At 37.7% G+C, this 22,243-nt stretch overlaps 1 protein-coding gene across 5 annotated transcripts in view; it reads left to right on the top strand.

Moving 5' to 3' along the window:
* USP25 (ubiquitin specific peptidase 25) overlaps positions 1-22,243 on the top strand; it is a 164,772-nt gene that overhangs the window by 30,579 nt on the left and 111,950 nt on the right. For 4 of the 5 annotated variants that reach the window (XM_043449177.1, XM_043449175.1, XM_043449174.1 and 1 more), the window contains exon 4: positions 12,433-12,556. In XM_043449177.1, the coding sequence (XP_043305112.1) occupies positions 12,433-12,556 (124 nt within the window). Of the gene's footprint in view, positions 1-12,419; positions 12,557-22,243 lie in introns of all 5 variants that reach the window. The other variant, XM_043449176.1, reaches the window with a different exon arrangement.

Raw genomic sequence — 22,243 nt, 5'->3', positions numbered from 1 at the left:
TTTGTAAATGTTCTTAAAGTTAGGAAACAGCCAGAAAGATTTCATTCATATAGATGTTTATAGCTACTGATTGGCATTAAATGCTGTTTAATGTTGTTGATAAAATATCTTAATCTCAGAATTTCAAGGTAATCTTTGTATTTTTGTTCCACAAATGGTCTTGTGTCTCCAAAGCTGGGATACTCCTATCTCACACAGATAATAGGTGATGGCAGAAGCTTTGTGTAAGACAGACTCAATTGCTGTATCCAAGTTCAAGACAAACTGTGTCTTGGCCCCTACCTACATCTCTAACTTCATTTTCCACTGTTTTCCTCTTCTCACTTTACACTGTAATAATGGAAAATAGCTTGGAAGTTCTCATCCACACAGTGCTATTTAATTTCTCCTGTCGTTACACTTGTTACTTCTGTCTGGAATCCCCCCTAGCCTTCACCTAGAAATCACCAGTCTGATTTCTTCTGGGGCTCTAAGCCATTGCTCAGGAACTGCTGGCTTGAGAGTATTTTGTCTAGCTTCTATGTTAAACTGAGTGCTTCTCTTAACACCCAGAGTGTACTTCTGTCTTAATGAGTACTGTGTTATTTTGCAGTTATTTGCTGTGCCTTTCTTGCTTACCAAACTGTAAACTTAACAGGGCAATAGAGTGTCTATAGTCCCACCATTATACTAGGATGTCATGGTTTCTCAAAAAAGTGCTTGTTGAGTTATTTTTGATAATATGTGTAAGCTATTTTGAAACCAGTGAAAGTTCTCTTGAACAAGATTGAGAAACTTGTTACAAGAAGTTAGAAAAAAGATAGTGGTATAAATAGAGAAGGAATTAATATGTGAGAATAACATTTCATATCTTTTAAGGTTCTGAGACTTGGGAGGAAAATGAAGTTAGGTAGAAAAAGGAAAAAAGATTTTGACTGAAGACAGGTGGTTAAAGTGAAAGAAACAGGAAATTGAGTAGACATGTTCAGTGTTTTAGTTGAAAGGATGGAAAGATTTTAGAATGATAGCTGTGAACTCTTAATATAGATGGTAGACTTTGTGACATGAGACAACATATGCAGGGAATAATTAGGATTATAAGGCTGTCATCAAAAAGATACCTTATTTGTTGTGTGAAAATTAGAAAATATTCTTTGAGCCACATGTTAACACCTGTTCAAGAATTTTGACAAGGAGTAGTGAAAATGTTATGGACAAAATGAAAGATTTGAATAGGTGCTCTTAGGGAGAAAGAAAGTTGATTTCAGAAAGTGTGTGTTCCATTTGTTAATTGAAAAAAAATTTGTGTGTGTGTGTATATATGTGTAGCTCTTGAAAAGTATGCACCAAGTACTTTTATATTTCCCTTGAAAGAAATGATAGATGGAGTTTCTGGTTTCATCTCATTGATTATCTTCCTGAACAAATTGCTTGTTGTTTTAATTTCTTTATTGATAAACTGAGCTATCCTTCTAACCAGAGTGCTAACTCATATTTAATAATTGAATAATTTGTATAGTATATTCATAAGTTGGTTTGAGATTATTGAGAAAAAAAATTGTAAAATTATAGTGAGGTGATTGTACTATAATAGTATTAGTATCAAAGTGAGAAAATACAGCTTATGAGGTAAAAATAATTTTTTTCCATTTTACAAATTATATTTTTTTCAGATTTTTAAATACGACTGCCTTTATGAAATAGTCTTGATTCAGCGTTTAAATTTAGTCATGTCATAATAGTGTTACATGGTTTAAAACTGAGAAGTAAATGTCATGCATTCAGCACATTCTTTAAATTACTATGCTATAATTGCTGAGGAAAAATGAAATCTCTTGTTTATTTTTAATTCTTGGAACGAGTGGTTAAATAAGGGAAGGACAGAAAATAAATATATATGAATAAATATATTTAAATGCAGACCTCTTCTTGAATAAAAGTGTGAGTGCTAAAGGAGTGTGGAGTGTTGGAGTGATCAGAGTGTGAGGAAATTTTCAAGGGATTGTTCTCAATAAAAAACTCTTTTTGAGCATTTTCTTAATTTTATGTGAAATACCTTGTTACTTGAAAATTGACCATACTTGAACTTAATTCTTTCAAATAATGGCAAGGGTTTTTGTTTTTTCAATTTCTTCTCTCTTTTTTTTTTTCCAAGTGTAAAATCTGTTATAAACAGGGCTAAGGCATAAATAAACCTTGCTAACTTTTTGTCATCTGTTGGTTGTAGTGCTGACAAAACATTTATGTTTTGAAATAAAAGTCTCTAATGCTAAACACATAATGGTTCCTTGTTGTTATAAACTAGAATAAAACTTGTAACTAAAGGTCTCTTTTAGAAGAACTAAATACATGTTTTTTGGATGACTAGAAAAATTTAGTTTTCAAATTAATGTTCCATAGAAGTCACATTTGGGGTTGTAGGGCAATTTTCATATACCCAAGTACTTCAGAAAAGAAAGCAAATTATGTCATTTGAGAGGAGAACACATGTTTGTGGACATACTGTTTGTGAACTTTAATACTGAAGAAGTAATTACATTTTCAGTAGTTGGTAGGGTGATTACTGGCCTCAGTGTATTTTTACTTTTCATTTTTGAGAGAAAAGGTAACATTTCAAGGAAAGCTTGTACTCTGCATAAAGGAATTAAGAAGTATTGTTTTGATAACATTCCAAGCTATAAATAAATCCTGTTGGGGGGGTACTTTTTTGTAGTACTGTTAGCATATAGTTGAGGCACATTTAAAAATTACTTTTATCCCATTTAGACTGGATATTGTGAATTGTCAAATGAGTGCCTCCTGTCTCCAGCTTAAACGAGAAGTAAAATGATTGTGTTAGAAATTTTGCAATTAAAAATACAAAGGGGACTAGGAAACAGTGCAAGATACTGAGATATCATAGGTGTATTTAATAATCAGAGAAGAGATTGTGTGGTTTTTGTGTCATGGCAAACTCTGTCACAGACATGACCATACAAGGCTTTTGCCCAATTTGAAATCAGATAGTAATACTCTTTCTTTCTTGATCATTAAATTCTTTTGAACTTTTTTAAAACAGGGAAAAAACAGTATATGCCCACCAGAACAAGATGTGCTACAATTGTGCAATCAAAGTATGGATCAAAAGATAAGAGGGATTTGGGTAGGTAATTTTAACATAGAAAGTAATGCCACATATCGACTTAAGTTTTAGAGAAATTAATATAACACACTGGAGTGAGTGTTAAGTGGTAGACCCTTCACAAATTTAAAAGCATTGTATTTTTTTTTTAATTGCTGTATTTCTTTTTACAGAAGAACTTGAATTATTTGATAAGGATTGCACAGAAAGTGAGAAAGATGTTAAGTTCTGTCCTGGAACTCTAGTCTTGGTTGTATTGCTTCACTAGTCTAAAATTGATTTTTTTTTTTTTTTTTTTTTAGATTTAAAGCAAAAATTATAGACGGATTCCAGTCTAGTGCTCTCATCCCTGCTGAGGGTAAATCACTTATGTTGAGAAGTTTAGGATTTACTAATTGAACACTGATAATTTTTTCCATTCACCAAATTTGTTAAATAAGCAACTGCAGAAAGAAAAAAGTGAGATAGAAGTTAAATCTCTTTCTGTAGAGATTTCTAATGCATAATGCATGATTCACCAAAAGTCAGTTAAGCCTAAAAATGAGATGCTACAGTGGTATGCAAATAACTTGTAGCTGATTAGATGCAGTTAGGCATACATTCTGTGTCAGACATACACTGTAGAATTGCTTGTATAACTTTATTTTCTGTAATTTTAGGACAAAATGATGGCTGTGGCATTTGCAGTTTTTGTTGACTAATACAGAATGATAATTTTTAGTTTTTTCCAAGTCAGAAAACATGATGAAATAGATGACAAACTCAGGATAGGGCTCCTTTATTACCCTTTTCTTACTTAACAGTGCTGCTGTTGTAAATTTAGCAGCAACTATTAAAAACAGAGCAACACCGTTTAGAACTGAGTTAATACAGTTGCCAGTAGTTACATGTGACAACTTAAATTTAACAACAATTTAAATAATCCCAAATCTCAGTTTTTCTGTTGCCATAGATACATTTAAAATGGGCAGTAGTCATCAACATGTAACTAGTGGCTACTGTATTGGGCTGTGTGGATAATAATACATTTCCACCATCACAGGAAGTTTTATTGGACATCACTGTTTTGGAGAATCTGTGTTTAGCAATGATAAGGTTGGAAAAGAATGGGAGAGTGCAGTGAGCAGCACAATTTCTATTATGTCTTCTTGCTTTTAAGTATTCTTTTAACATGACACCTTGTTATGCTATTTGTCCTTTATCTGGAAAAAGTGTTCGATGGATGAAGTATATATTCTCAAGTATTCTAGCTAGTGCCACTATGAAGATCACTGATTAATTTTATTTCTATTCCAGTCTAGATATTAACCTTTATTTGCTTAACAGATATTTATTGATTTCCTAATACAAATCAAGTACTCTTTTAGGCCATTAAAAAATATCAAGAAGTGTCTGCATTAACATAGGGGGAAGACTGATGGTAAATAATAAATAAAAAATGTCTGGTGGTAAGTTTGTGAAGAACAGAGCAGGGTAGAAGGACAGAGGGTGACAGGGATGGGTTTGCAGTTCAGACACAGGCTGTGGTATTTTAGATGGAGGGTTGGACGGGGACTGTCTCATTTATACAGCTGCCCGAAGAAGTGAGGGGCGGAACCTCCAGGATGTCTGAGCGAAGTGTGACCCAGGCTGGGCCTTGAGGCAGGAGTGTTTTGGTGAATGGTGAGGACAACAACCATGGTTGAAGCAGAGTGAGGCTGAGAATGGTCTTTTCCTCATTTCCATTCACCTGCTTATGATCTCTTTCTTCATCTTTGCTTTTTTCTTTTAAGGGCATCCCCTTCCTTCTGGCGGCTCAGTGATTTTTTTTCCCCCTCCAGCTTTTCCTCATCTCTCAGAACCACCATGTAGTTTGCAGTTCTGTCAGTTTTTATGTGCACACTTTCCCCTTCAGTGTTTGTCTGTCAGTTTTTACGTGCCTACTTTTTCCTTCAGTTTTTCTGCCCTGGTACATATTCTTTTTACAACTCTTCTCAAACACTTGTCCAGCACTTTTAATTCTTACCTTCCCAAACAGTTCTTTCTATTCATATCACTTCTCTGCCTGGAAATCTTTGCTGATGGTAAGTATAAGCTTGGCTTATTAAAAAAAAAAAAGAAAGAAAGAAAAGTGTTTCCCCTAGGATTAGCCTTATGTAGGTGAGGAAAATAATGAAAGAACTTTCTACCCACCTAAATCAAAATCTTACATTGTAGATGTAACTACAATCTTACATACATTGTAGTTCAATTAGATTATGGACTAAATTGACTCTTCTGAGCTAACTTGGACTCCTCATGTCATTTTATGTACCATTTTCATGAGAAAATGAATTATGAATGATAAATGATGTATACATTTGAAGTCTATTGTTAAGTTGATGGCTTTCTGTATTTTGGAGTTAGCAGAGAAATGTTTGGTACTTGGTGTGTAAATTTTTAGAAGGATTTATTAAGGTGAATGTTATGTTTTGATGCATGTATTTCTGACTTTACAGGAAAAAAAATGTTTTATTTTGGGCAGTCTTGAAATGTTGGAGAGTACTGTTCATAGGTTTTTGTACTGTGATTTTTCTACAGTGTTACTCAGCTGACACTAACATGATTGTGCCCTTGAATTCCGTTCACATTTCTTCTAGTACTGATGGAAGGATTGGTTGAAAGGAACCTTAGTGTTTTACCAAGGTTGTACCTTGGCATTGGATGGAATTTTTTACAAAGGCTAAATTTTTGTAATTGACTTTTGCCAATTAGAAATTGTTTACTACTAAACAATTGAGCTATTTCAAATCCTAAAAGGTGATGCTGTGAAAGTGCTGCACTCAATATGCCAACAAATTTGGAAAACTCAGCAGTGGCCACAGGACTGGAAAAGGTCAGTTTTCATTCCAACCCCAGAGAAAGGCAATGCCAAAGAATGCTTAAACTACTGCACAATTGTACTCATCTCACATACTAGTAAAGTAATGCTCAAAATTCTCCAGGCCAGGCTTCAGTGAACCGTGAACTTCTAGATGTTCAAGCTGGTTTTAGAAAAGGCAGAGGAACCAGAGATCAAATTGCCAACATTCATTGGATCATCAAAAAGCAAGAGAGTCCCAGAAAAACATCTGTTTCTGCTTTATTGACTATGCCAAAAGCTCTGACTGTGTGGATCACAATAAACTGTGAAAAATTTTGAAGGAGATGGGAATACTAGACCACCTGACCTGCCTCTTGAGAAACCTGTATTCAGGTCAAGAAACAACAGTTAGAACTGGACATTGACCAACAGACTGATTCCAAATAGGAAAAGGAGTACATCAAGGCTGTATATTATCACCTTGCTTATTTAACTTGCATGCAGTGTACATCATGAGAAATGCTGGCCTGGATGAAGCACAAGCTGGAATTAAGATTGCCGGGAGAAATATCAATAACCTCAGATATGCAGATGACACCACCCTTATGGCAGAAAGTGAAGAAGAACTAAAGAGCCTCTTGATGAAAGTGAAAGAGGAGAGTGAAAAAGTTGGCTTAAAGCTCAACATTCAGAAAACTAAGATCATGGCATCTGGTCCCATCACTTCATGGAAAATAGATGGGGAAACAGTGGCTGACTATTTTTTGGGGCTCCAAAATCAGTGCAGATGGTAACTGCAGCCATGAAATTAAAAGACACTTACTCCTTGGAAGGAAAGTTATGACCAACCTAGACAGCATATTAAAAAGCAGAGACATTACTTTGTCAACAAAGGTCCATCTAGTCAAGGGTATGGTTTTTCCAGTGGTCATATATGGGTGTGACAGTTGGACTATAAAGAAACCTGAGTGCTGAAGAATTGATGATTTTGAACTGTGGTGTTGGAGAAGACTCTTGAGAGTCCCTTGGACTGCAAGGAGATCCAACCAGTCCATCCTAAAGATGATCAGTCCTGAATGTTCATTGGAAGGATTGATGTTGAAGCTGAAATTCCAATACTTTGGCCACCTGATGCGAAGAGCTGACTCATTTGGAAAGACCCTGATGCTGGGAAAGTTTGAAAGCGGGAGGAGAAGGGGATGACAGAAGATGAGATAGTTGGATGGCATCACTGACTGAATGGAGTGAGTTTGAGCAAACTCTGGGTGTTGATGATGGACATATGTATTTGATATGCATGTAGGTTATAATAATTCAGTATTGCTGTATGGCTGTATGGTTCTAAAATAACCTCTGGAAAGAAGAAGCTTTATGAGCATCATGGAGAAAATTATTGTAATTAAAGTGTAACTATACTTAACCTTCTACATTGCTTAAAGGAACAAATCTCAGAATTTCAATTAAGGGACGATAGTCTGGTCAGCCAGTCTTCCTAGCTTTAAAAACTATAATTACTTTTTTCTTCTGCACACACTTAATTCCTCTGATACCAGATATGTGAGGTTTTTTTTCCCTGTATACGACCAGTTCTGTGACATCAGCTGGGTGTTCTACAATTCTGACACCATTTACCTGGAGTTAGCATCAAACGCCACAGGCTAAATTCTCAGTCCCACAAAACTCCTACCTTAGACACCAGTCACAAGTAGTGGGTCCCCAGGGTTACCTATGTTCTGTTTGACTTGGCTTCAGATTAGTAGTTCTCGTAATCCCCTCAAGTTTGATAATTTGCTCTAATGGCTCACAACTCAGGTAAACACTTTTTATTAGTTTATTATATTAAAGGCTATGATAAAGGATGAACAGCCAGATGGAGAGGTGTATAGAGCACACTTGTATAGTCTGGAAAAGTCCCAAGCCAGAAGTTTCTGCCTTGTGGAGTTAAGATGTACCACCCTCCCAGCGTATGGATATGTTCATCAACCTGGAAGCTCTCCAGACCTTGTACTTGGGAATTTTTATGGCAGTTTCATCAGGCAGGCTTGATTGTTTGTTAATTGTCCCTCATATATATCTCTCTAGAGGATGGGACATGGGGCTCCAAGTTGCAAGCTTCTCATCATGACTTAGTCTTTCTGGCCCATCCTGAAGTCAGTCTGGAGCCCACCAAGAGTCATCTCTTTAGAAGAAAAGATGCTCCTGTCACCTAGAAAATGCCAAGTGATACAGGAGCTGTTTGTCAGGAACTGGGTCAGAGACCAAGTATTAGAACAAAAGATGCTCCTAGGATCTTACCTTGCTCTTTGAATTGACTTGTTAATCCATGCATCATTTAGTAACACAAGGCATTGGTAATTTGGAAAGAATTTCCTTCCAAATGTTTGAAGAACATCTACATTACAAAACAAATAGAAATTGTTAATATCACTTGATTTCACCAGAAAAGCCTTTAAAGTATTGGGAAGATATCACTCATAGTGATAGAAACAAGTTTTCTGAAGTTGCAACTTCTGCTTGAAAATTCCATATTACCATTGGCAGCAAATAGTCTCATTTGTTTTTCAAGTGACAGGCTCCCCTTTTTTTGAGAAAATGTCTGTCAAATACTGATGTCTGATTAATCATAGTTTGTAGTTTATCAGTTGTAATATCAAGTAAAAATAGTGCTCCATGAAAAAATTCATTGAGTTCAACTTGCAGCTCAAGCAATGCACTAGTGCTTTTTTCTTTAGCAACAGCATACTTTGCATATGTAACAGAACTACTGTGCATATGTCCAGTTTTGTCACATAGAAGTAAAAGACCATGTAAAACAGTGTTTGAGATTTCATAAAATTAATTTTCTCTTATTAAGGATTTAAGAGAGATTGGCTTTTTTTTTGAATTATGAATGTGTATAGTTGTAATATAATGAATTGCTTATATAACTTGATGCTGCTACCTTGATTTGTGCTAAGACACAGTGGTTTAATGCCCTGTTGTTTTGCATAATAACTGTAAATGTGACCATAGCAGGAAAGACAGATAACATCATAACATTTTTTATGAGAGCATTTTTTACTTAAGGAACCCCTTCCGTGATAGAGTCACTGGGGATCCCCGAGAATCCATGGATTACACTTGGGTACTGCTAGAATGGAGGGGAGACCACTGGATTTAATAATTTGAGGACTTAAATTTGAAGTCTGTCTACCTTTCTTTTACTCTTATGATATTAGATTTCATTTCTCGCAACTTCAGTTATTTTGTTTATGAAATAGGGTTAAAAGCATCTTGCCTTACTTTTTGCTTTTGTGTTTCTCGAGTTACGATTGCTGAATTATGAAAAGCTCGAAATATAACTTGTTGCTATTTCTAAGTGAGTTTCTGCTCTAGTCAGCTTAGTTTACTTGTCAGTTGTGAAACAGTAAACACTTTAGATAGTTTCAAAGAAGAAATTTAATACAGGGGACTAGATTGTTTAAAAAAAAAAATCGGTGGGAGCACTGGAAGAAGGATCTCTAGCTCAGCTTTCTGAAATGACTCCCAGATTCTTGCAGGACTGGCCAGCCAGCGAAGCTACTCCATCTGCCACAGTCAGGGAGACAGTGGATCAGGAGACTGCCTGTGGGACAGTTGAGAACAGAGCTTTATAGCTGTTGCCCACGGAGAACCATCCAGGATCAGGTAACTGGACTAAGCTGTGCCTGGACACTGGAGCACAGAGTCTGGTTACTGCCTCTGCTGTCTCTCTTGACATCCTGAAGCTGGAAGCTGGAGTGCTACTGTGGAGCAGCTCACATCTGTTCAGTCATGCTGGGAAAAAAACAGCCAAAAGCAGCAGGAGAGTGCCTTCCTCCTCATAGCTGCCTTTCACATCTCATGCTATAGTATATGTGATTGGTGGAACCCAAATTTTATCCAAAACCGTAACTACAAGTGAATCAGGAAAATAGGCTGGTTTGTTTTAATCTTTTCGGCTTCTGTCATTGAAGAACGCATACTAGGAACATGAGATGGTGGAATCTGAGGGGCTAATTGATCAAGTCCTCCAAACCTGTTTGCTTCTTTGTGATTTTCAAGTTATTTTTTTTACTTTATTGTTCTCTCTTTAGTCACCCAAGTTTTAGTCATTTTTAATGACCATGATCTCATTTTTATGAGGCCATTTCATACCTCTCTAGTTTAGCTTCCTTAATCAATATTCAGCTGGACTGAATGATGACGCACACTGGTGACTCCATCCATCTACAGCTACCAGACATAGCCTGCTGACAGGTGTATCACTGCAGTGGTTCTGTAACTGTTCCACGTTTTACTTGGTTGAATTTTTTTAGACCTGCCTGCAATGCTGGAGATCTGGGTTTGATCTCTAGGTTGGGAAGATCCCCTAGAGAAGGGAACAGCTACCCACTCCAGTATTCTGGCCTGGAGAATTCCATGGACTGTATAGTTCATGGGGTCGTGAAGAATTGGGACGCGACTGAGCAACTTTCACTTTATTGCACTTTTGTAAGGTTTGATTGTACTGTCTAAAGAATTAAAAAAATCTTCTATGGCCAACTGTTATTTCTAATATTTTTAGTATTCTTATAAGCTACTGTTTGGAGGAAAAAGTGTATATAACAATAGAAGTACACTTTTGAATCTATTGATGTATTTTATTTATTACTAAGTGTGAAAAATTTTTTTAAATAGTTACATATAATCCTTAACTAGATGGGCTTCCCTTGTGGCTCAGCTCGTAAAGAATCCGCCTGCAATGCAGGAGACCTGGGTTCGATCCCTGGGTTGGGAAAATCCTCTGGAGAAGGGAAGGGCTACCCACTCCAGTATTCTGGCCTGGAGAATTCCGTGGACTGTATAGTCCATGGGGTCACAAAGAGTCGGACACGACTGAGTGACTTTGACTTTCACTTTGGGCTTTCCTGATAGCTCAATTGGTAAAGCATCTGCCTGCAATTCAGGAGACCCTGGTTTGATTCCTGGGTCGGGGAAATCGGCTGGAGAAGGGAAAGGCTACCCACTCCATTACTCTTGGGCTTCCCTTGTGGCTCAGTTGGTAAAGAATCTGCCTGCAATGCAGGAGACCTGGGTTTGATCTCTGAGTTGGGAAGATCCCCTGGAGAAGGGAAAGGCTACCCACTCCAGTATTCTGGCCTGGAGAATTCCATGGACTCTGTAGTCCATAGGGTCACAAAGAATCAGAAACGACTGAGGGACGTTCACTTCACTTTCAGATGGTAGAATGCAGACACCTTATGTCCCATTCCTTACTCCTTTTTCTTGTTTCACTCTTGTAATACTCGGATTACAAAGGAAAGAAATAATTTAACATGTCTCAAATACAAATAAACAAAATGAATAAAAAGCTTGTCTAAAATACTAAGCAGCATAATCCCAGCGATGCAAAGATAAGGTAGTGACAGCTATACTTCTTTCTCTTTCTCATCCTTTTATTTTGTAATCTCCTACTTAGCAACATGTTATGGTTTGCCATTGTTTAAATGATAATAGAGGTATAATTGATCTCTTTTGGGTTAAGGAAATAGATCAATAGATGTTGGGAAATTGGATTACAAAGCAGTTTTTCTGAATGTGGTAATAGTTATAGACTTTATTCTTTTGAGAAAGAATACTTACAGCATCAAGACTATTTTATTCTCACTGAAGAAAACATTTCATTTAGTGTATATTTTATTTTTATGAAATGAAAACTTTTTATAATTAAAAAACATAGAACAGAAATTAGAAAATGAGGGATCCTTATACTTTCTTTTCCCCCTAATCCTCCTTCTCAAATTTAACCTTTGTTGACAGCTTCATACATTCTTTCAGACTTTAAAAGTGTATGTAAGTATCTGTTGTCAGTTGGGCTTCCCTGGTGGCCCAGCAGTAAAGTGTCCATCTGCAGTGCAAGAGACCTGGGTTCGATCCTTTGGTCAGGAAGATCCCCTGGAGGAGGTCATGTCAACCGACTCCAGTATTTTTACGTGAAATCCCATGAACAGTGGAGCCTGGTGGGCCACGGTCCATATGGTTGCAAAAGAATTGAATATGACTTAGTGACTAAACAACATGGCCAATTAGTTTCTGGAACATAACTTTGAGAGCTCATTTAATTATCATACTTTGATAAATGTCTAGGTTGTATGGACTAACTGAAACGTGTATATGTGGGTTAACTTCGGAAAGCATAAATTTAAATGTTTAATTGTTGCTTTCAATTTTTGTTATTATAGAATCTGTTTTTAGCAGTCTTTCTGCTTATTAGCTTTTAATCAGAGACTTCATAGTACTGTGTCTTCTCTAATGAAAAATATCTATGCTCTTGATTTTATAGGGAAGAACATTAAATTTCAAAGTATAACCAATTTAAAATGTGTTTGCATTCTCTTTGGGGAGGTTCCTGTACAGAATTAAGTTGGTGCTGGGTTTGATTTGAAAGGGTATATTGGTTATAAAATCTACATTAGGAGTTACCTTTCATTTTGTTTGACTTAATTTTGAGAAACATAGTTTTGCTTTTCAGATGTGATTGATCTTACTGGAGATGATAAAGATGATCTTCAGAGAGCAATTGCCTTGAGTTTGGCGGAATCAAACAGGGCATTCAGGGAGACTGGAATAACTGATGAGGAGCAAGCCATTAGCAGGTAAAAATGCAATTTGTATAGATATAAGTACTGTTTACAATAGAAATAATAATTAACTTCAACTTGAAGAGGCACAAAGATATACTTTATTATTCTAAATAAACTATTAGTAACCTTCAGTATTGTTGTTATATTTTATATAACCAGAATGTTCATATTTTGGATCTAATTGCATGTGAATCTTAGATTTAGATTTGGAGTGGCATTTTGAGGCATAAAGTTTAAGTGTATGTTTTAATATTACTTTGATTTTTTTTCTTCCCTAACTCCTTTTGGATCCATTGTCCAATTCATCTTACAGTCATTTATAGCAGGGATTAGCTGACTTTATCTGTAACATGCCAGTTGTAAATATTTTAGGCTTTGTTGGCCATCTGGTTTCTGTTGCAGTTACTCAACTCTAGCGTTATAGTGTAAAATAAAGGCAGCCACTGATAATACATAAGTTAATGAGTACAGTTGTGTTCCAGTAAATCTTGATTTACAAAAACATAGCCAGCCAGCTGGATTTCGCCCATGAGCCATAGTTTGCCTACTTCTGATCTTTAATATGATAGTATATTCATAGGTTTTTTTTTTTTTAAAGAAATGAGCAAGATTCCAAGAAGTGTGATAGAAGGCATCTTTTGATTTAATTACCAAAGCTGTTTAGTTTGAAACAGTTTGATCCACCAAAGGATTAAATAAGTTTGGTTTAAAAAAAAAAAACTTTAAATTATAACAGACTATAATCATCTACACAACTCTTTGGAGCCAGGGGCAATTTAATCTTACTGTGGAAGAAATTTATCTTTGAAGAGGTTAAATGATTTTCCAAAGGCACACAACTAAGATGAGTCTTACAACTCCAGTGTTCTTTTCCCTGTTAACAGAGGTGTTTGGTAGCAGAATGTACCAGCTTTCTCAGATAATTTCCCTTGACACAGTATTTAATAGTGTGTTTCTAAGTAATCTGAAATTACTATATGAGAGGAGATGTCTCAAAATGCTATGTTTATTAGCAAAGGCACATAATTTATCATAGTAATACCTTTTCATGTCTCTAAATGTTACTTTGGAAACTGATTTGTAAGATATTAAGATGGTAAGAATTAATTAAAATTCATATTCTTCTTTAACGGTAGCTAATATCATTTAATGGCAGTAATTTTAAATGAAAACCAAAAGTGCATATCTATTTCCAGTCATTTTATTTAGGCTGATTTTTTGAAGGATTTGGAGAAATTATAAAGTTAAGTTTTGTCTTATAAACATGAATTGGAATTGATATAATTGTCTTGAATAACTATAAAATTTGATAATACTTAAACTTTGTAAGAAATATTTTAAACATGAAATACATCAGTTGAAATTCATATTTAAAGGGAATGAGGATCTATTATGTGAAAAAGAAATATTAAATGTAATGTACAAATTTGGCCTTGGAGTACGGAATGAAGCAGGGCAAAGGCTAATAGAGTTTTGCCAAGAGAATGCACTGGTCGTAGCAAACACCCTCTTCCAACAACACAAGAGAAGACTCTACACATGGATATCACCAGATGGTTGACACCGAAATCAGATTGATTATATTCTTTGCAGCCAAAGATGGAGAAGTTCTATACAGTCAGCAAAAACAAGACTGGGAGCTGACTGTGGCTCAGATCATGAACTCCTTATTGCCAAATTCAGACTTAAACTGAAGAAAGTAGGGAAAACCACTAGACCATTCAGGTTGACCTAAATCAAATCCCTTATGACTATACAGTGGAAGTGAGAAATAGATTTAAGGGACTAGATCTGATAGACAGAGAGCCTGATGAACTGTGGACGGAGGTTTGTGACATTGTACAGGAGACAGGGATCAAGACCATCCCCATGGAAAAGAAATGCAAAAAGGCAAAATGGTTGTCTGAGAAGGGCTAACAAATAGCTGTGGAAAGAAGAGAAGCGAAAACCAAAGGAGAAAAGGAAAGATATTCCCATTTGAATGCAGAGTTCCAAAGAATAGCCAGGAGAGATAAGAAAGCCTTCCTTAGCGATCAATGCAAAGAAATAGAGGAAAACAACAGAATGGGAAAGACTAGAGATCTCGTCAAGAAAATTAGAGATACCAAGGGAACATTTCACGCAAAGATGGGTTCGATAAAAGACAGAAACGGTATGGACATAACAGAAGCAGAAGATATTAAGAAGAGGTGGCAAGAATACACAGAAGAACTGTACAAAAAAGATCTTCACGAGCCAGATAATCACAATGGTGTGATCACTCACCTAGAGCCAGACATCCTGGAATGTGAAGTCAGGTAGGCCTTAGAAAGCATCACTACCAGCAAAGCTAGTGGAGGTGATGGAATTCCAGTTAAGCTATTTCAAATCCTGAAAGATGATGCTGTGAAAGTGCTGCACTCATTATGCCAGCAAATTTGGAAAACTCAGCAGTGGTCACAGGACTGGAAAAGGTCAGTTTTCATTCCAATCCCAACGAAAGAAAGGCAATCCCAAAGAATGCTCAAACTACTGCACAATTGCACTCATCTCACACACTAGTAAAGTAATGCTCAAAATTCTCCAAGCCAGGGTTCAGCAATTCATGAACCATGAACTTCCAGATGTTCAAGCTGGTTTTAGAAAAGGCAGAGGACCCAGAGATCAAATTACCAACATCCACAGGATCATAGGAAAAGCAAGAGAATTCCAGAAAAACATCTATTTCTGCTTTATTGACTGCGCCAAAGCCTTCGACTGTGTGGAGCACAATAAACTGTGGGAAATCCTGAGAGATGGGAATACCAGACCACCTGACCTGCCTCTTGAGAAACCTGTATGCAGGTCAAGAAGCAACAGTTAGAACTGGACATGGAACAACAGACTGGTTCCAGATCAGAAAAGGAGTACATCAAGGCTATATATTGTCATGTTGCTTAGTTAACTTATATGCAGAGTACATCATGAGACATGCTGGGCTGGAGGAAGCACAAACTGGAATCAAGATTGCTGGGAGAAATAATCAATAACCTCAGATATGCAAATGACACCACCCTTATGGCAGAAAGTGAAGATGAACTAAAAAGCCTTTTGATGAAAGTGAAAGAGGAGTGTGAAAAGTTGGCTTAAAGCTCAACATTCAGAAAACTAAGATCATGGCATCTGGTCCCATCACTTCATGGAAAATAGATGGGGAGACAGTGGAAACAGTGTCAGACTTTTATATTTTTGGGCTCCAAATCAGTGCAGATGGTAACTGCAGCCATGATATTAAAAGACGCTTACTCCTTGGATGGAAAGTTATGACCAACCTAGACAGCATATTAAAAAGCAGAGACATTAGTTTGCCAACAAAGATCTGTCTAGTCAAGGCTATGGTTTTTCCAGTGGTCATGTATGGATGTGAGAGTTGGACTGTGAGGAAAGCTGAGTGCTGTGAAATTGATGCTTTTGAACAGTGATGTTGGAGAAGACTCTTGAGAGTCCCTTGGACTGCAAGGAGATCCAACCAATCCATCCTAAAAGAAATCAGTCCTGGGTGTTCATTGGAAGGACTGATGCTGAAGCTGAAACTCCATCACTTTGGCCACCTCATGCGAAGAGTTGACTCATTGGAAAAGACCCTGATGTTTGGAAGGATTGGGGGCAGGAGGAGAAGGGGACGACAGAGGATGAGATGGCTGGATGGCATCACCGACTCGATGGGCATGAGTTTGAGTAAACTCCAGGAGTTGGTGATGGACAGGGAGGCCTGGTGTGCTGCGATTCATAGGGTTGCAGAGTCGGACATGACTGAGCGACTGAACTGAACTGAACTGATGGCTTCCCAGGTGGCACTAGTGGTAAAGAACCTGCTTGCCAATGCAGGAGACTTAAGAGACTTGAGTTCGATCCCTGGATCGGGAAGATTCCCTAGCTGAGAGTATAGTAACCCACTCCAGTATTGTTGCGTGGAGAATCCCATGCACAGAGAAGCCTGGCAAGGATGCAGTCCATGGGATTTCAAGGAGTCAGACACCACTGAAGCAATTTAGCACGCTTATATGGTTTTTATCTTTCAATTTGTTAATGTGGTGTATTACATTGATTGATTTGCAGATATTAAAGAATCCTTGCATTCCTGGAATAAGGCCCACTTGGTCATGGTGTATGATTTTTTTAATATGTTGTTGGATTCTGTTTGCTAGTATTTTGTTAAGGATTTTTGCATCTGTGTTCATCAGTGATATTGGCCTGTAGTTTTCTTTTTCTGTGGCATCTTTGTCTGGTTTTGGAATTAGGGTGATGGTGGCCTCATAGAATGAGTTTGGAAGTTTACCTTCTTCTGCAATTTTCTGGAAGAGTTGAGTAAGATAGGTGTTAGCTCTTCTCTAAATTTTTGGTAGAATTCAGCTGTGAAGCCATCTGGTCCTGGGCTTTTGTTTGCTGGAAGATTTCTGATTACAGTTTCGATTTCCTTGCTTGTGATGGGTCTGTTAAGATCTTCTATTTCTTCCTGGTTCAGTTTTGGAAAGTTATACTTTTCTAAGAAGTTGTCCATTTCTTCCAAGTTGTCCATTTTATTGGCATAGAGCTGCTGGTAGTAGTCTCTTATGATCCTTTGTATTTCAGTGTTGTCTGTTGTGATCTCTCCATTTTCATTTCTAATTTTTTTAAATTTGATTCTTCTCTCTTTGTTTCTTAATGAGTCTTCCTAATGGTTTGTCAATTTTGTTTATTCAAAAAACCAGCTTTTAGCTTTGTTGACTTTTGCTATGGTCTCTTTAGTTTCTTTTGCATTTATTTCTGCCCTAATTTTTAAGATTTCTTTCCTTCTACTAACCCTGGAGTTCTTCATTTCTTCCTTCTTTAGTTGCTTTAGGTGTAGAGTTAGGTTATTTATTTGACTTTTTTCTTGTTTCTTGATGTGAGCCTGTAATGCTATGAACCTTCCCCTTAGCACTGCTTTTACAGTGTCCCATAGGTTTTGGGTTGTTGTGTTTTCATTTTCATTCATTTCTATGCATATTTTGATTTCTTTTTTTATTTCTTCTATGATTTGTTGGTTATTCAGAAGTGTGTTATTTAGCCTTCATATGTTTGAATTTTTAACAATTTTTTTCTTGTAATTGAGATCTAATCTTACTGCACTGTGGTCAGAAAAGATGACTGGAATGATTTCAATTTTTTTGAATTTACCAAGACTAGATTTATGGCCCAGGATGTGATCTATTCTGGAGAAGGTTCCATGTGCACTTGAGAAAAAGATGAAGTTGATTGTTTTGGGGTGAAACATCCTATAGATGTCAATTAGGTCTAGCTGCTCCATTGTGTCATTTAAGGTTTGTGTTTCCTTGTTAATTTTCTGTTTAGTTGATCTATCCATAGTTGTGAGTGGCGTATTAAAGTCTCCCACTATTATTGTGTTACTATTAATTTCCTCTTTCATACTCGTTAGCGTTTGCCGTACATATTGCGGTGCTCCTATGTTGGGTGTATATATATTTATAATTGTTATTATCTTCTTCTTGGATTGATTCTTTGATCATTATGTAGTTTCCTTCTTTGTCTCTTTTCACATCCTTTATTTGAAAGTCTATTTTATCTGATATGAGTATTGCCACTCCTGCTTTCTTTTGGTCTCCATTTGCCTGAAATATTTTTTTCCAGCCCTTCACTTTTAGTCTGTACGTGTCTCTTGTTTTGAGGTGGGTCTCTTGTAGACAGCATATATAGGGGTCTTGTTTTTGTATCCATTCAGCCAATCTTTGTCTTTTGGTTGGGGCATTCAACCCATTTACATTTAGGGTAATTATTGATAGGTGTGGTCCCGTTTTGCCATTTACTTTGTTGTTTTGGGTTCTATGTTTATACAACTTTCTGTGTTTCCTGTCTGAGAAGATCCTTTAGCATTTGTTGAAGAGCTGGTTTGGTGGGTGCTGGAATTGGGCTCTCAGCTTTTGCTTGTCTGTAAAGCTTTTGAATTCTCCTTCATATCTGAATGAGATCTTTGCTGGATACAGTAATCTAGGTTGTAGGTTATTCTCTTTCATTACTTTCAGTACGTCCTGCCATTCCCTTCTGGCCTGGAGGGTTTCTATTGATAGATCAGCTGTTATCCTTATGGGGATCCCTTTGTGTGTTATTTGTTGTTTTTCCCTTGTTGCTTTTAATATTTGTTCTTTGTGTTTGATCTTTGTTAATTTGATTAATATGTGCCTTGGGGTGTTTCGCCTTGGGTTTATCCTGTTTGGGACTCTCTGGGTTTCTTGGACTTGGGTGGCTATTTCCTTCCCCATTTTAGGGAAGTTTTCAGCTATTATCTCCTCGAGTATATTTTCATGGCCTTTCTTTTTGTCTTCTTCTTCTTCTGGGACTCCTATGACTCGAATGTTGGGGCATTTCACATTGTCCCAGAGGTCCCTGAGGTTGTCCTCATTTCTTTTGATTCTTTTTTCTTTTCTCCTCTCTGCTTCATTTATTTCCACCATTTTATCTTCTGCCTCACTTATCCTATCTTCTGTCTCTGTTGTTCTACTCTTGGTTCCCTCCAGAGTGTTTTTGATCTCATTCATTGCATTATTCATTTTTAATTGACTCTTTTTTATTTCTTCTAGGTCTTTATTAAAGATTTCTTGCATCTTCTCAATCTTTGTCTCCAGGCTATTTATCTGTAACTCCATTTTGTTTTCAAGATTTTGGATCATTTTTATTACCTTTATTCTAAATTTTTTTTCAGGTAGTTTCCCTATCTCTTCCTCTTTTGTTTGACTTGGTGGGCATTTTTCATGTTCCTTTACCTGTTGGGTATTTCTCTGCCTTTTCATCTTGTTTAGATTGCTGTGTCTGGAGTGGGCTTTCTGTATTCTGGAGGTCTGTAGTTCCTTTTTATTGTGGAGGTTTAACCCAGTGGGTGGGGTTTGACAATTGGCTTGTCAAGGTTTCCTAGTTAGGGAAGCTTGTGTCGGTGTTCTGGTGCGTGGAACTAGAATTCTTCTCTGTAGAGTGCAATGGAGTGTCCAGTAGTGAGTTTTGAGATGGGTCTATGTGTTAGGTGTGACCTTGGGCAGCCTGTATGTTGATGTTCAGGGCTATGTTCCTGTGTTGCTGGAGAATTTGTGAGGTATGTCTTGGTCTAAAACTTACTGGCTCTTGGGTGGTGGTTGGTTTCAGTGTAGGTATGGAGTCTTTGGTTCTCTTATTACTTAATGTTCCATGTAATCAGGAGTTTTCTGGTGTTCTCAGGTTTTGGGCTTAAGTCTCCTGCCTCTGGATTTCAGTTTTATTCTTCCAGTAGTCTCAAGACTTCTCCAACTATGCAGCACTGGTAATAAAACTTATAGGTTAATGGTGGAAAAATTCTCCCCCGTGAGGGACACCCAGAGAGGTTCACAGAGTTACATAAAGAAGAGGAGAGGGAGGAGGGAGATAGAAATGAGGAGGAGGAGAAAAAGGGGGACTCAAGAGGAGAGAGACAGATCTATACAGTCGTCTGTTCCCAGAGTGTTCTCCGTAGCCCAGACACCCACACAGATTCACAGAATGGCTTGGGAAGAGAAGGGGAAAGGAGGAAATAGAGGTGTTCTGAGGTAGAAAACGGAGAGTTAACATTGGGAGAGAGTAAACAACACACTCCTGAATAGAAATGGGAACTGAATATTGGATTCTTAAATGTCCACAATTTATATCATATACTGAAAAACAAAGATTAAAAATCTAGAGTAGAGGTTAGACTCTTAAAAATACAATATTAAAAACCAAAACACAAAAAATTTTAAGAAATATATATGAACCTCGGTTTAAAAATAGGGCTTCTCTTTTTTTTTTTGCAAGGTTATAGTGTAATGAAAATGAAAATTAAGGAGTAGTAGAGGAGTAATAGAGGACTTTAAAAGGAAATAAGAGAAAAAGAAAAATAGAAAAATAAGAGAAAAAGAAAAAAAAAACAAGAAAAAAAAATTTTTTTTAATTAGAAAGTAAAAATATATCTAGGAATTTCTCTGCAGCTGTTGCAGTCAGTGTGGGTTCGGCTCAGTTTCAGATAGCTCCTCGTTCCAGCTAACACTTCTCGATATCTACAGGCCCCTTCCGGTGTAGTCTGTGTTACCTACAGGGATTTTAATCTGTTGCACCGGTCCTTTCTGAAGCGGGTCCCCTGTTTATTTGGCTTCTGTTTGCCGGTCTCTTCAGTGCCTAATTTCCACCCTGACACAGGCGGGCGGAGGTCTTCTCTTATTCATGTTGGTAGTTCCGTCGCGCTGCAGGGAGGTGCTGGCGCTGCTTTCCAGTCTACGCTGCTCAGGCTCCCGGCTGCTCTCTATGGAGCGTGCCCTGCGCTGCGCGCAGTTCCAGCCCTCAGGTGTTCCACAAAAGCGCGGACTCGGCTGCGCCTGCGTTTTGTGCCTTCCCCGTCCGAGCGGCTCAGGCAGCCAGGAGCTTGACAGGGCGCACTCTCCCTGGGTGCGGCGCGCCTTCTCCCCTCCGCGGTCCCAGCCTCAGTTTCCGCCCTCGCTGGTCGGGTGCGTGGGTCTTCTCCCCTCCACGTCCCCAGCCCCAGTCCCCGCCCTGCCCCTTTCCCCTCCCCCCTGCCTCCTGCCTCTGGCGGGGCTGGGCCGTCCGCAGCCTGCGAGCTCTTCTCTGGACTTGCTCAGACCCTTTGCTCTGCGAACGGCCGGCAGTGTGTTCCGGCCGGTTAATTTTCTCTCTCTCTTTTTCTATCCCACAGTTCAAGTTGGTAACTCACAAAAGCTCCCTCTGATTGCCCTCAGGGCACTCAGGCCCGGTCCTTACCCTAAGCAATGCCGCCCTCTCCTCTCCGTTCCGCCCCCACTTGCTGGTGGCGGATGCGGGCGTCTGGGGTACTTTTCTGCTGGGAGTTGCTTTTAGGCACCTAATCTGTTGGTTTAATTTATTCTTCCCGTCCCAGTTAGGTTGCCCTCCGAGATTCAAAAACTTCCCCCAGACCTACCAGTGCGAGGGTTTCCCCGGTGTTTGGAAACTTCCTCTATTAAGACTCCCTTCCCGGGACGGATCTCTGTCCTTAGCTCTTTTGTCTCTCTTTTTATCTTTTATATTTTGTCCTACCTCCTTTTGAAGACAATGGGCTGCTTTTCTGGGCGCCTGATGACCTCAGCTAGCGATCAGAAGTTGTTTTGTGAAGTTTGCTCTGCGTTCAGTTGTTCTTTAGATGAATTTGTAGGGGAGAAAGTGGTCTCCCTGTCCTATTCCTCCGCCATCTTGGCTCCTCCCGATATGTGTAGATTTTATAATATCAGGTAACAGAAAATGTTAAATGCAACCTGCAATAAATAAGCATATTTATAAATCACATTGTATTAGAAATAAGGGAAGATGAGCATTCTAGTTAGACATTTGACAACTACAGTATTCTAGTGAATTTTTTAAGACTTAAGGCTCTAAATTCAAAGGGTAAAAGATATTTAAGCATTTTTTTTAAGTATTTTTAAAAGTGAATTTAGCTATTTGATGACAAAATCTTACTAAATAAAATCCCAGAGTCATTTATTATGATTTATTATGATTGTATTTCAGTACATATACTTTAATATGAATTCACACATTTTGAATACTGTGTTACTGTGTATAACTAGATATGCTAAAACCTGTCTTTTTACATCATAGAGTCGTCTGTTTCAGCAACCATAAATTTCATGGTAAAGTTTAAGTTTAACATTTTAAAAGTGTACTTCTTAATATAATTGCTTTTTAACATCAGGATTG

Source organism: Cervus canadensis, chromosome 27 (assembly GCF_019320065.1).
Source record: "Cervus canadensis isolate Bull #8, Minnesota chromosome 27, ASM1932006v1, whole genome shotgun sequence".
NCBI lineage: Eukaryota > Metazoa > Chordata > Mammalia > Artiodactyla > Cervidae > Cervus > Cervus canadensis.
Note: the sequence above shows the minus strand (reverse complement) of the source record. Positions and strands in the feature narration are given on the sequence as shown.